The 15,613-nt window shown below is 36.2% G+C and overlaps 3 protein-coding genes across 4 annotated transcripts; all 3 read left to right on the top strand.

Moving 5' to 3' along the window:
* Positions 1 to 317: 317 nt before the first annotated feature.
* On the top strand, positions 318 to 4,069 carry LOC306864426 (solute carrier family 35 member F3-like; the record flags this gene model as incomplete). Its single annotated transcript, XM_079408436.1, has 7 exons — positions 318 to 390; positions 514 to 826; positions 2,135 to 2,351; positions 2,420 to 2,584; positions 2,849 to 3,041; positions 3,258 to 3,347; positions 3,822 to 4,069. The coding sequence occupies 7 exons, from the start codon at positions 318 to 320 to the stop codon at positions 4,067 to 4,069; spliced, it is 1,299 nt and encodes a 432-aa protein (XP_079264562.1).
* A 761-nt stretch (positions 4,070 to 4,830) lies between these two features.
* LOC306863901 (protein ZNRD2-like) lies at positions 4,831 to 9,496 on the top strand. Of its 2 annotated transcripts, none has more exons than XM_079407496.1 (4): positions 4,831 to 4,902; positions 5,239 to 5,390; positions 8,671 to 8,755; positions 8,838 to 9,496. In XM_079407496.1, exons 1-4 carry the CDS (start codon positions 4,887 to 4,889, stop codon positions 9,287 to 9,289), a joined length of 705 nt encoding a protein of 234 aa, XP_079263622.1. In that variant the 5' UTR covers positions 4,831 to 4,886; the 3' UTR covers positions 9,290 to 9,496. The 2 variants fall into 2 exon arrangements, with proteins under 2 accessions (XP_079263622.1, XP_079263621.1); XM_079407495.1 differs by having other exon boundaries at positions 4,856 to 4,902; positions 5,169 to 5,390; positions 8,838 to 9,365.
* A 1,100-nt stretch (positions 9,497 to 10,596) lies between these two features.
* Positions 10,597 to 13,225, top strand: LOC306864465 (leucine repeat adapter protein 25-like). Its single transcript, XM_079408486.1, has 2 exons — positions 10,597 to 11,362; positions 12,156 to 13,225. Exons 1-2 carry the CDS (start codon positions 11,108 to 11,110, stop codon positions 12,414 to 12,416), a joined length of 516 nt encoding a protein of 171 aa, XP_079264612.1. The 5' UTR covers positions 10,597 to 11,107; the 3' UTR covers positions 12,417 to 13,225.
* Positions 13,226 to 15,613: the final 2,388 nt, after the last annotated feature.

Below are 15,613 nucleotides of genomic sequence, written 5' to 3'. Positions count from 1 at the left end.
CATTTTGAATCAAGCAGCTGGTTGGGGAACAGAGCATGATGATTTGTAGTGCATGAGCATGTAAATATACATATATTGCTGAGTCAGATGTGAGAACAGCCAACATTAGCACTAACTGTGATTTAGCATCATTTAGCAAGTGAGACTGTAAGCTGTTAAACCTGAGATTTTTAATCACAGGTAGCTCTGTAGTAATCTGCTCTTAACATGTGTGTGTTTACTTAAAGCATATTGTTGGTATGAGAGTCCGAGCTCATAGAGAGGGTCTCAAACCCCTGACCCGAGGGTGAAGGTTTTATAAAAGAGCACAGCGAGCAATGAACAAACTCTCAGCCAAGATCTCTCCTTCCTCTGGACCCCAACCTGTCACACTTCACCTGTCCACACCAGGTAATGTTTTTCAGCTCTTCATATAGTCTATTGGTGCTTTCTTTTTGGTATGGAAATCTGTAATTGTAGAAGTAAGAAGGAGGGGCATTTGTAATTCATGAAATGTCTTGTCTTTGTTCTTAGCTTGTGAGAAGGATCCTCAGGAGCAGACTTTAGTTCAAGATGAATCTGATGCAGAAAGACCGTCTAAATGCTGCTGCGCTCGATATCCATTCCGAGCCGTACAGAGGGTGACATGTGGGCTCATTTTAGGTGCTTGTGTGGCTGTTTCCTGGGCCTGGGGTACTAATAGTGCTAAGGAGACTCTGATAAGACATCCCGCCCCGTTCTTCATCGTTTGGTTTTGTAGTATCTGGAACATTCTCTTTTTCCCACTCTACTATCTGTGTCATCTTCTCATGGAGAAACAGAAGCAATTGCCAACCACTGAGTTCAGGTTAGAAGAAAACTTTTTTAAATGAATGTTGTTTTATATACATTCATTAAAATAAAGGTTCTTTATTGGATGGTTCCATGAAGAATCTTTAATATCCATTGCATCCATTACATACGTGTTTTCAACTTTTATTTTTAAGGGTACATATGACTTGCTCATGTTAGGATGCATGTTTTGCGGTCCAAACCTCCAGTACATCTTTCATGCAATATTAATTTGCTAGAGTGCAGAAGGAATTAAAGCAAGTTAAATCTAAATAATCATTAATGTATATAAATCTTATTTTAATTTAAGCTGTTTAGTGCAAGCTGCTTTCAGTCTCTAATCCTCTCAGCATCTAGTACAGATAAACAAGTGACAAATTTTCATTAATGAATCAATGCCTGGCCAGCAGCCCATTATCAGTGCAAAGTCATCCCTGACACGGGCTGGCTTTTGTTGATGTAACAGCAAAACCCTCAGCAATATCAGTTGAGGTAGACTACAGCTTTATTATAAATTATAGTGTGCATGCACAGAGTCCTGAGTAAGCTGTATTTTTTCACATGGGGTATAGAGTTTTCTATTTATAAGGTAGCCAATTAAAACTGCATGCATTCAGTTAAAGATCTGCGGATATTGGTTTCTGTTGCAGAACGTTCACATATGGAACATAACAATTCCTTAAATTAATTCATAGGGGGAAAAGGGCAAGTTGTCACATCCTGTTTCACAACCCTATGTACAAATATGTTGTCACAAAAGTTTAATGTGTCAGAAATTAACTGTTTTTTCATTGATCTGTTTCTGATAGCATATTGCTAATTTCATATCAATAATGCAAATAATAGAAACAGAAAAGTATGTACATACTTATATATCATTTACTGTACATATTTTAGATTCATGTACATTGGACAGTCAAGTATAAAGTTTATTTAAGACAAATTTACCCTTTTGTGACAACTTGCCCTGATAATGAGACATTGTTTTCACAAATAAATATTTTATGTTATAGCCTCCATTTTAAAACATCAGAAATTCATTTTAAAATATATTTGACAATTTGGCTCTGATTTAGGAGGTTTTTGAATTAGGTTTTACAAACCCTCTCATAGAGAAAATACATGTTTGTGTTATTGGACTTTTTACTCAAAAACTACTTGCTAAGATATAGGTCTTGTGACAACTTGCCCCAGGCCAGTCTACCCTATTTCATTACTTAAAAAAATATGTGATAGAAATATGTTATGCGTCAGCATTGTTTGAAACTTAAGGGCATTTGGATGTGCCATGCTGTATATATTTTGATCCTCCTCTGACTTGCAGAAAGTGCAGCCAATTCCTGGGTGAAGAGTTGACTGTAAGGATTGTCCTGAAAGGAGCCGCTCCATTCTCTGTGCTATGGAGTTTATCTGGTTACTTGTACTTGCTGGCACTTTGCCGCATTTCAAAAGTGGATGTAAGTGCCGTCCTCTGCTGCAGCCAGGCTTTTATTTTCCTCCTTTCATGGATTGGACTCAATGACCGCTTCATGGGTGTCAGGGTGAGCCATGTAGGATATATAGTGTTGTGAGAGTGATTTTATTATTGCTTTTTTTCACCAATTTTGAGGTAATCTTTTTTTTTTCGTATTTGTCTATTCTGTATTTAGATGTGGCTGCCATTTTGTCCATAACTGGCATTGTTATGTTGGCCTATGGGGATGGTTTCCATAGTGACTCAATCACAGGAGTGGCACTGGGAGTTGGTTCAGCTTCAGCTTCAGCTTTATTCAAGGTCAGCACTAGTGGTGGAGATTTGAATTCATCCCAGTGACACTTTTGAATCAGTTCACTAAAAAGATTCATTCAGAATTGTACAGTGATTCATTCAGTGACTTAGTCAAGTTACTATAACCGTTTAACCGATATGTTATTAATTGTCTTTGCTTGAAATTTGTGTCTACTAATCCACTGCAAACCTCCAGAAAGAATGTAAACAACTGACACAAATGCAGTTGTCTGCAGTTTTGTGGTAGTAGTTGATGGTTTCTTTTCTCAGGTGCTCTTCAGAAAGCGTGCAGGAAATGTCCAGCCAGGTGCTGCCAGTGTGTTGCTGTCTTGTGTGGGTCTGTGTAGTTTTGTCCTCCACTCCTGGGTGTGTGTATTGCTTTATTTCACACACGTGGAATACTGGCCTCCCTCTCAGCACATCCCCTGGGATAAACTCTGTGTCATGGCCTCTCTACTGCTGGGTAATTTATGCTTTTGTTCTCCACTATGAATTATAAAATAATGATTACAAAGTTAATGTTAAAAATGACTTACGTCTTATGTTCGATGGTATTTAAACAATATTAAAAAAATAATAATATTCTAAATATTCAGTGGAAAAAAATATAGGTCAGATTTTTATTTGCTTTTATATGAGGTGCCTTTTATTTAATTTTCCTGTCCTGTTTTCTCCTAAGTTTTCAATGTGCTGGTAAATCTGGGAGGAATATTCACGTACCCCAGTTTAATTTCACTGGGAATTCTCTTGACCATCCCAGCGAGTGCAGGTATGTATTTGATTATAAATAAACTGTCAAATAAACCTGAAGCCTCACAGACATGTGAAAAAGAGAGCTGCAGTGATGATTTTTGTAGGACAAAAACCCAATAAGATTTTGACTTTTGAATTATTGCAGACAAGCTCTGTGACCAAAAATGCTTATGATTCTTACAAGTTTAATTCATTGTGATAAATTGACGGTTGACTTTCCATAACTGATTCTGCTATATTGCTGAAATAAAGGTGACTTAACTGACTTTACTTGAAAAATAATAAGGGGCTTTTGCTAATGTTTTTTATGTTGTACAATGAAACGAGAAGGAAAAACCTCATTCAAGAAACCCACTGATTTCAGGAAGTGCTAAAATGCTAACTGATTTCTGGGTTTGGCCTACAAAAATATGTCATCCCTGCAGCACCCTGTAGGTCTGGATGTCTTTAGAATTGTCAAATCTATTGTTCTCTTTTTCTCAATCATAAGCTGTAGATGCATTTGTGACTGAAACTCTGCAAATGAGTCATGTGCGAGCGACGGCGGCCGGCATCATCTCAGCTGGGTATCTCATGCTGCAGCTTCCAGAAAACTGGGACGACAACACTTTGAGCTGGCTCAGCACACTGTGGCGTGGAAACTGGAGAGAGGACAGTATAGCTGGAGAGGAGACTATAATGGACACTGCTGGGGTTGCAAGAGGAAAACCCAAACCAGCTGTAATGACACTCAATTGAGCCAATTATGAGCAGATTTTGATTTGAGTGTTGGTGTGATAATATCATAAAATCTTTTGTGTGTCTGAGTAAATGTAATTATTCATACTGTAGTTCTGTTTTGTGTTGTTTAAAATTCAAAACATCTTAATTATTGAACCATCAGATCCAATGATGATAAGAAAGATTATATTAAAGATATGAAAGGCAAAAAAAGTTTTTTTTAAAAATGTAAAAACATTTTAACAAAAAATAACATTTATTTACATTCAATGCATTTGCAACAGAAATATATGTAATAAATTATATTTATTATTTAATGTGTAAAAATCCTAAACATTTTTTGACAAAAAAAGTCAAATTAATATGGTCATATCAGTGTTGTTTTAGTATCATTTTTTTAAATTAGTTTTTATTTTCATATTTTCCTTTGTCATTTTAAATTTAGTTAAAAATTGCTGTAATTTTGTTTTGATTTTTACATTTATATTAGTTTTTGTTTTTTAAAATGTAATTACATGTACTAATATATTTTAATTCATTTTTTTTTTAAGTTATTTTATTACATCAAGTTAAGCTAAATGAAAATGTTGTCTTGGCAACAAGCTGAAAGATAAAGTAAATCTAAATGTATAAAGTAAGTAAATTATAATAAATACATATACACACACACACGATATATAATGTCCTTTTCAATAAAAGTGCAAACAAGACTGCAGGTCCTACAATCAGCTCGCTAGGTGGCGCCAGCCCGATTTCACAGCACTTTGTCCATTTCACCGAAGAAGTTTCGAGCAGGAAGCGTAATCTGTGTTGTGAGGCGGCTGAGGAGGAAAGCATGGCCCTAAACGCAGGTAAAATGTGAATACACTACTTATTCTGCTCATGACTTCCCTATATTTATCTTTCATTAATCTTAATTTACTTCATATTCTTCCGTCGTGCTAAAGTAGTGCACTTGCAGCCGCGCTAAAATACCATCTTCAAGCTAGCAGGTTAGCGCTTCAGTGGCTGTCAGTCTGTATGGCGTTATTTCATTCATAATATCCAACTCTTCGCAATGTATTTAGCTTTACTGACTATTAGTGACACCCTAAAGTCGTATAACTGTCTGAAGCAGCATATACATGGATGTTATCTGTGTACATCAATGAGCGAGACACATGAGGAATCTGGTCTGATGAATCTAGATGATGAGGACTTTGAATGGGAGCCTCCCTCCGAGGCGGAGATGAAGGTGATTCAGGCTCGCCGGGAGCGGCAGGACAAGATCAGCAAGCTGATGGGAGACTATCTGCTGAAGGGCTACAAGATGCTGGGGGACTGCTGTGGGCAGTGTGGGGTGAGAGAAACACGTGTTACATTCATTCATCTGTGACTTCATAAAATGAGTGTTTAATTAGTCAAAGACTTCCCTGCAAGAGCCTTTCAGTAAATTGTAATAACTAAATGTACAGTACGATATTGTAAATTATTGCTAATAATGATAAATAGGTTCTTACAATGACTTTCAAAAGATAGAGTCAGTAAGATTTTATTTTATTTTTTTTTTAAGATTTGTTTATTTTTTTTTTGAAAGGATGCATTAAACTGACCAAAAGTGATAGTTAAGACATGTATAGTGTTTTTATATAAATGCTGGTCTTTGAACTTTCTATTCATCAAAGAATCCTGAAAAAGTCCGTTTCCACAGAAGTATTAAGCAGCACAAGTGTTTTCCATACTGATAATAAGATATTAATTATCCTGAGCACCAAATTGGCATATTCTAAATGATCATGTGACACATGATGACTGGAGTAATAATGCTAAGCATTACTTCACAGAAATAAAGCATGTTTCAAAATATATTAAAATAGAACAAATAAAATATCAGTTTTATATATGTGTATATATATATATATATATATATATATATATATATATATATATATATATATATATATATATATACACATTTATTTAGTCATTTTTTTATTTTTATGTGACAATGTATATTATAAATGAAATTCAGCAGCTTCAATTTAAAGCATCACAGCATTGTATTAAACTGTATGAAATACAAAAAAATGGGGGTTAGAAAAACAGACCCCCCCCCCCCCTTCCCCCAAAGATGAGTGAAGTGACATTCAGCCAAGTGACCCATACTCGGAATTCGTGCTCTGCATTTAACCCATCCAACGTGCACACACACACAGCAGTGAACACACACACAGCAGTGAACACACACACACACAGCAGTGAACACACACACAGCAGTGAACACACACCCGGAGCAGTGGGCAGCCATTTTATGCTGCAGCGCCCGGGGAGCAGTTGGGAGTTCGGTGCCTTGCTCAAGGGCACCTCAGTCGTGGTATTGAGGGTGGAGAGAGCGCTAGACATTCACTCCCCCCACCTACAATTCCTGCCAGCCGGAGACTCGAACCCACAACCTTCGGATTACGTGTCCGACTCTCTAACCATTAGGCCACGACTTCCCCGTTCTGATTCTGGGAAATAAACACATTTTTATTTTCAAATAATTTTTAAAATGTCGTAAGGGTAAATTTTTCAAAATTGAGATTTATACATCACCTGAGAGCTGAATAAATAAGCTTTCCATTTATATGGTTTGTTAGGATCAGACAATATTTGGCCGAGATTCAACTATTTGAAAATCTGGAATCTGAGGGTGCAAAAAAAATAAAAAATACTGAGAAACTTGCCTTTAAAGTTGTCCAAATGAAGTTCTTAGCAATGCATTTTACTAATCAAAAATTAAGTTTTAATATATTTACGGTAGGAAATTTACTAAATATTTTCATGGAACATGATCTTTATTAATGTCCTAATGATTTTTGGCATAAAAGAAAAATGGATAATTTTGACCCATGCAATGTATTTTTGGCTATTGCTACAAATATACCCCAGCAACTTAAGACTGCTTTTGTGGTCCATTGTAACATATTGTAATTTCTAATGGAAAAAAGCAAAAATAAAGTATTTTCAGTTTATGGACACATTTAAGTATCTGCTAATACCAATTCCAAAAAAAAGAAAAGAAAAGAAAAGAAAAAGATCCCCCCCAAAAATCTGGGATTTAAACCTGGAGATAAATTCATTTTTATTTTTAAATAATTAGAAAATGACAGGTCATCTTTTCAATAAAAATGTTATGCAGATATTGTAACTTCTAATGGAAAAAAGCAACAAAAAATGATTTCCAGTTAGAGGTGTGCGATATGACTATTTTTGATCGTGGACGATAAAAATGTCTCCACGATCTGCTTTTGAAGAAATATCGTAGTATCGTGCTACAGCACACATTGTCAAATACAGTTCTGGCGCCTCCGTCTCTATGTACTGTACAACACGACATACAGCAGTAGAGTTACTCTGACAGGACACTGCACTTATTCACGATCGCAAAAGTACATTATTTGCACACAAGCTTTGCTGGTTAAATGTTTAATTCACACGCTGGTCTGACGTGCGCTTTTTCTGAGCGCATACACCTGAAGCACGGACACTACTCAACTAAGTTATTTTTTGCGCTAATACTGTCAAAACACACAAGGTTTACATACAGACTGAGTTGGTTATCTCTAAAATGAAAGTAAATAGTTAAGAGAGAAACGGATGCGTGCCTGTATATTAGATGCATGCAGCTCTTAAAGGGACAGGACAATAAACATGCTGTCGACTGTCATTAAAGGGATAGTTCACCCTAAAATGTAATTTCTGTCATTATTTACTCACTCACATGTTGTCCCAAACCTCTATTAATTTCTTGTGCTGAACCCAAAAGAAGATATTTTGAAGAATGAAGGTAACCAAACAGTTGCTGGTCTACATTGACTTTGATAGCAGGAAAGAACAATCCTATGGAAGTCACTGAGGACCAGCAACAGTTTGGTTTTCCACCTTCTTCAAAATAGCATTTATGTTCAGCAGAAGAAAGAAACTCATTCAGGTTTAAAACAACTTTTGAGTAAATGATGGTATAAAAATAAAACATTATGACAGAATTGACAGACAGATGACAGAATATTTATTTTTGGGGGAACTATTCCTTTAACTTTAACAAAACGCAAAGAGAAAAATCACTCACTATTCTTGACTGAAAATCTTTAATACAGTTGCTTTAGGAATCAGTCTGTAGTGTTTTATTTTTATATTTGTTCATTCAATTTCATTGAATGCTCTGCTAAATACACCAATTGTACCTGAAAATAAAGCACTGTTTGTTTTATTTGTATATTATGTGTATTTGTAATGTGTATCTTTGTTCTTATTTTTTAATAAGAAAGATAAAATAATGACACATTTTATCTTCACCCACTTTGGCCTAAATATCTGCCATGTCTTTTTTGTTTGTTTTTTGTTACCTTGAAAGGCTTTGTCTTTCTAGTTTGGCTGTAATGCTCAGACAACTTGTAAAACCAACATGACAAAGAATCATGTTAAGATCGTGAATTGTGATATTTAAAAAAAAAAATCAAGATATGATATTTTTTCCATATCGCCCACCCCTATTTCCAGTTTATGGACCCCACTGTAATTATAGTAATTAGTAATTAATTAATATTTATTATTGATTGAAGCGTGTATGAGTTAAGGAATGTCCTATATATTTGCAGACAATTCTGCTGCAAGATAAGCAGAAGAAAAATTACTGTGTTTCTTGTCAAGAGCTGGACTCCGATATTGACAAGGACAACCCAGGTATGTTTAAATGCAGCGTGTGAATTATTTATGAATATGCAGTCTTGTGTATCTCTGTTGACTTGTTCAATTTCTATTTCAGCTTTAAATGCCCAGGCAGCCTTGTCACAGGTACGAGAGCGTCAGCTTGCTATTCAGCCTCTCCCTGAATCTAACGGAGCCTCATCCAGCGAACTCCCTCTCTCCATCACGGGCCTGCCCCGGCCGGAGCACTGCGAAGGGGCCGCGTCTGGACTGAGAGGTCCCCCTGCTGCCATACAGTCCACCCCTATTTCTGTCCCCACAGCCAGCTCCAACTTCCTGCCACCAGCCACCCCTGCTCTCCAGACTGCACCTCCTTTAGGGTCCGTGGGCAACACCCTAAACCACCACCCAGCTTTGTCAAGCGCAGAGGAGGCAGTGCTACATAAACTCAGATGGGCCACACAGGAGCTCCAGCACTCGGTGTCCGTGGAGGCCAGCATCCAGCTCTGCAGTCTGATCCGAGGCTGTGCCGAATCCCTGCGCAGCTTGAAAGAACTGCAGCTCTCATAAGACTGAAGCACAGACGGAGCTGTAACAGCACACACACACACACACATAAGGATATATATATATATATATATATATATATATATATATATATATATGTATGTATATATATAGTAACATACTCATCAGTGTTTCGGTTGTGTTAATGTTTGTTCTAATGCAGCTGAGTATGTGACTGTGTCGTGTGTTGAAATACATTGCTTGAGCTGCAAAGGCTGGTTTCTTTTTCCTTGATTTGTTTGTGTTTGAGTTACAAGTTTGAACTGTTTTTCCGTTGCTTTATGAACTCATAATTGATTGAAAATCCAAATTTTATGAAAGCACCGACTTAAGTGTTGTGACAATGTTAGATCAATTACAGTGGTTGAGTGAAGTGATTCAAAGCTGCAACAGATCCATTGTGGTGCTATTAGTGTTGCTTTGGTAACAAAAAACAGCATTGTTAAGTTTGGTATTGTTAGGGGCCATTCGCATTCTTTTCCAGCGATCTTTGCATATGTGCCTTTTGCTGCATCTCACACTAGATGCTAAGTTAAAAAGTTCAACTTGAAAGTATTTCTAGACCTTGCATTTGTTTTATTACACTGCCTAGCGTCTAGGGTTTTTGTATTCCATTTCACTGTTTTCCATCGTTTTTGCAGTGGAATGCTTTTTCACCACATTACAATTCCCATAGATCACATTTTTAAATGCACAAATGTGTTCGATCACAGAGAACCTTTTTTGCATTGAAAACCCTTTGAGTTCCACAGCAGTGCGTTTTGTGGATGCATGTTTCCTTTACAGGAAAAAAAAAAGTTGTGAGTTGAAATCTCAATTCAGTCTTTTTTTTCTCTAAATTCTTAGTTTACATCTCGTGATTTTTACTTTTTTTACTCTGAATTTTCCAACTTGCATCTAGCAATTCTCCTTTTCTTTTTTCTTCCATAGGATGAAAAAAAAAGTGAATTGCTACTTTTTATCTCACAATTCAGACTCTTCCCTTGCAAGTGCAGGTTGATCTCTCTCGATTCTGACTTTTCTTCTCAGAATTGAGTATTTATATCTAAAAAAAAAAAAGTGGTGTTTGGTGTCTTTAGACCTTGAATTTTTTTCCATTCCTTTATACTTTTTAAATGCAATAACCCATTCCGTGACCCCTTAAATTATACTTTTTTATTTTTATTTCTCCAAACGCAAATTTGAGGCTCAGATGAAGCAATTGAGAAGTCCATGAGATTAAAGAAACTACATTAAAAAAGCAAGACGATCAGCTTCATCAGTTTATACTGCAGTGAATGAGAAACAGCGCCTCGCTGCGGCAGCACGTCTCTCGGGGCGGAGAGATGCAGTGGGCGAGGTCTAGCTGTACAAGACAAAAGAAAACGTTAAACGAAAACAAAGCGGGGCTCCTTGATCTCCTGTCCAGTTTTGCTTATATCTAAGGGTAGGAATTTGGTTTTATCTGCAGCATTTGATTTATGCGCTGCTTTACGACGAAATACAAATAAGGAAGAGCGTAAAATCAAACACCTCCTGAAAGAACAGATTGTCAAAGAGTTTATTAGGGCGAAATTATGTTCTATTACCTAGTTACAGTCAGTCTAAACCAGCAATTATAGATGGAGAATATCGCATAGAAATCACTTTTCCGGACATTAGTTTTTGGACGTGCGCGTCATTCGTGCGCGCTCACCTTTCGTACCATTTCTTAAAGAAAGACAGTGCATTTCATCTCAGTTGGATATTTTTCATAGTGGTAAAAATAAATGAATAAAATAACAACATAGGAAAGATTCAAACCAGGTTTTAATTTTAAAAGCGAAAACAGTGGAATCGGAAATGAACGGGTTTCAGTCCGGTCCAGCGGATTGTCCGGCTGGAAGCGTCTGTTCTATTGAAGGCTTGCCTCCGTTACCTAAAGGACTGAGCGGTATCCTGAACTCGAGCGGAGGCTCCTGGAGGGACATTGAGAAGGTCTACAGCAAGAGGACGCGCATCCAGGCGGACATCAGCAAGTCCAGAGTGAGCGACTGTCTTGGCCGCAGTAAACCAGCGAGCCTTGACGCAGCGCTGGCCGTGCTGCGCAAAGAGATGGTGAGTCCGAGACCACGCCTGACTCAGGGCCACTCTGGTCCAAGCTCAATATGTGCTAAATGGGCAGCTGTGTATGGATCAATGACAACTACAAGTCAGAAATGATAAAAAGCACATTTAAAATATGTGCCAAGGTATGCTTTGTATTTGCATACATTTTTGAAAAACATTTTTCAAAGTAAATATTCTTTATGAATATTAAGTTTTTAGTTACACATTTTGACCTAAATAAAACATGGTTTTTCTTTAAAAAACGTAATGACTTTGACCTTGATTTGATATATGATTATTATAATTTTTTTAATTCTACTTACTTATAAAAAAAATTATAGTACAAATAGTCATAATAGAAAATAATAATAAAAAATCAAGAATTTCAGCCTTTTGGTTAGACCATTTTTTTAATCCCTGGTCAGTTACACCATAGGCATTTTGACTTGAGCTCAAGAAAAAATAAAAATTTAAAAGCATGTAAAATAATCTTTTGTATGAAAACATTTCTTGTACAGTCATTTTAACTGCATTTTGAATAGTTTAATATGTTAATTAAAATAATTTGATTTATATATTCACTAACAATACACTGACAGTTTTATTTAAAAATAAATAAAAGAATACAAATAAAACATTGTTAAAAAAATTAAACTGTGTTTCTCTTTCCCTACAAAATGTTTAATTTGTATTATGCAAACTCAGTTTTTTTTTCAATATACATTTTTGTACTTTAATGGTCATTATTAAATTATATATTTGAAATACAGATAGCTAGCTCATGTTCTTGTGTCTTTCACAGGTTGGACTTCGACAGTTAGACATGTCCCTGCTGTGCCAGTTGTGGTCTCTATATGAGTCCATACAGGAATACAAAGGAGCTTTCCAGGACATCTCTTCCTCTCTGTGCGAGAGCTCCTTCAACACCGAAAATGGTTATTCTGAAGATGAAGAGGAGGACGATGAAGATGAACATGAAAGAGAGACGCTGTTGTCCCTTCCTCAGCCCACTCAGAACTCTCGAGACCAGTGGATCAAAGACTCCTTCCACATCCCCATTTAACTGAAGCATGTGCTCTCTCAGCTACAGAATGGATCTGATCTCCCATGGTCCTCATCACTATAAACCGTGACAAACATGACCCCATTGTTTGAAGGATTCTGTAAGCATCAAAATGAAACAAGGCCTTTATTTTTGTAGGATGCTATTACAATGGTGATTGTAAGGTTGTTTCAAGGGATCTATGAAAAACTGTCTTTTCTCTGCCTGTGAAGTCATAAAGACCGGATGAGGACTGACAGGAAGAGGATGTTGTCGCCAGAAACAGTGTGGTCAAGGATGTTTTTCTACATATGGTAAAGGGTATACATCAAAAAAAGACATGCCTTACATACTATTCTCTTTTGGGGTCACTATGTCATTATATTATGTAGATTTCGATCACTCTATTTTCTCTATCACATACCAGCATTTGCGATACTGTTTATTTTATTATACAGTATTATTTTTTCCACCTCTGTCTTTCATTAGTAAGTTAAACACAACGTGGAATGTGCTTTTCTGTACAAAATAAATAAAACAATTCAAATTTTGCTGTCTCAATATGTTCAAAACAGCTGTCCAGTGCAGATATGATTAAATCAGCCATAAGGTGGCACTCATTTCCTTTCTAAAGTTTCTAAACGGATGTTGTTTTGAGTCATGATGCCTGGAGTATTGGAGTAAACAAAATAACTGTTTCTGGAAACATCTGCGCTCTTCGTTGTTTTGGTACCATTTAGCGCAAGATTGCTAGATTCTTCTCCTTTAATGTTTATCTTTGAGTCTTACCAGATACATGCCATCTGATTAAAACAATTGTTCTAAATTTGAATGTTTGGGCTGGGGCTTGTTCAGATTTTTCACTCTCATTACTCTGCAAGTAGGCTATAAACAAATGGTAGCTATCTTGTGCTTATTAGGTAATACTGCTAGCTTCTTTTGCATTTGGGAGAGGGGGGAGGAACAAGCTCAGACACAGGCCAGGCACTACTAAAAACTTTTCCCTTCACTACTATAATTACAGCAACAGTGCATGGCCTGTCATTACACTGTGCTTTAGGTTTTATCAAGTCTATATATAAGTATGGAGCAATTAATATATAGCAACATTATATGGAAATTTTAACATGAACTTTAGCAATTTTAAAGTTTAGTTCAAGTTCAGTTTAGTTCGATTTAATATACTTTTTACCAAATTTTCTGTTAGCTGATATTTGCACACATGAAATTATTCTATCAAATCTGTATGTATGTATGTATTTATCAGTTTACTAATTGTTTAAATCAATGCCATATACTGTATAACCTTGGTTGAAACGCTCACATTTATTATTGAAGTTGAGCAGGTGGATGAACCACAATGTCTAAACTCTGCCATTCGGAGAGGTCAGGATCTCTATGCTCACTGCAGATGCTGTCAGAGTGTGTCCTCCAAAGAAAAGCAGACGGTTATTAAATGTTTCCGTCTGGTGTTCTTGACTAAATGGTCTTCTGTTTGAGTCTTTGCAGGTAGACAAAGCTGTTCAGCGCTGAGCATTTGTCATTATGCCACAAGCACCACTCATGTGTCAAAACCTTGCTCTTGATTCATTGAAACACTCCCACTGTACTTTCCACATTGCATACTGTTTCTTCAGTGAGACATCTTTCTTACACTGCGATAAAGTGCACATATTTGGTATGACGGAGTGATTAAGTGAAGGATGTGGCATTCCTCTTGAAAGCTCTCCCATGCCTCTATAAATGCAACACAGATGTACAAGATATTGTTGGATACGCGGTATGTCTATTAAAAGTAAACTCAAACTAAAGGTCATGTATCTTTTCAATCACATAACACAAAAATATGCATTTTCTGCCCTTTGATAAATATTATGGCAGAAATTATACTTTTTATACTCTGTTTTTAAGTAAACATTTTTATAAGCCATTCCTATCTTTCTAAAGTTCATTTTTTCAGGGTTTGGGGGAAGTTTAGCTTGTTTTGGATCTGCATTACACTAGTGTTCAAAAGTAGGATTTTTTTTATGTTGTTTTTTCTGAAAGAAGTCTTTTATGCTCACCAAGGCTGCATTCATTTGATTAAAAATACAGTTTAAACAGTAAAATATTATTACAATTTTAAATATATTTTACTATATTTAAAAAATATTATTTATGATTGCAAAGCTGAATTTTAGCATCATCACTCCACTCTTCAGTGTCACATGATCCTTCAGAAATCATTCTGATTTGGTGCTCAAGAAACATTTGTTATCATTGTTGAAATCATTTGTGCTGCTGACTATTTTTGTAAACTGTGATAGATTTTTTCAGCATTCTTTGATGAATAGAATGTTTTTTCAGAAATTTCAGTAGCATTATAAATGTCTTTACTCTCACTTTTTATCAATGTAATGTGTTCTTGCTGAATAAAACTTTAAATTTCGTTCAAATTCCAAACTTTTTCAAACTTTTGAACAGCTGTCCTTAGTGTATGTGGTTGTAGTTGAACAGTAATTCATCATCATGTTTTTCAGTAATAAATGAGGTTCTTGTTTTTATGCCTTGTGTATCCTATGGTATGACACGTTTTTGTAAGGATGAGGCATTTCTTGATCCACCTAATGAGTAAGCATATATTATGAGTGAGCTCGGATTCAAACTCAGCTTGTGATGTCCAGTGAAAGGAGGGGCCTGATTTGGAAACTCATAGTCATAACCACAAATCCCAGTTTCCCAGTTGAGTTAAGTCTGTTTGTAAGTTTTACATGAGCTAGCTTATATTTTCGCACCAGAAATTAGACTACAAACTGTTAATCAAAATTTTGAAACAAACCACTGCTAGTTAGTTCCACACGTCAATAAACACCTGTGCTGAGCTTTTCTGAAATGCCCTATAAGGTACAATATATAACATCAAAGGGTTTTTCGATTTCTAAAAATATTTTATATTTAATATATTTGAATGTGTCTTATATAATGTTTTTATGAATATATAATTAAAATGGGGTTAGTAGTGAGTGGTAACTCCAGACAGGAAGAGATTAGTGTCACGCAGGAATATGACTAAGGGGGTCACCGATTTGGATTCTAGGTCATCAGCTGAGCTAAACGTTTGTACTCCCCCCATAACCCACACAAGTGGCACCACTCCATCCATCCCTCCAGCTGCTTCTGTCCATTTATCCCTCGCTCTCAGCCATCTAAAATAGATCCTGTGTAACTTGAAAAATCCC

This window comes from Barbus barbus (assembly GCF_936440315.1).
Source record: "Barbus barbus genome assembly, chromosome: 45".
NCBI classification, from domain to species: Eukaryota; Metazoa; Chordata; class Actinopteri; order Cypriniformes; family Cyprinidae; genus Barbus; species Barbus barbus.
The sequence above is the reverse complement of the archived record's forward strand: the minus strand, read 5'-3'. Positions and strand labels throughout refer to the sequence as shown.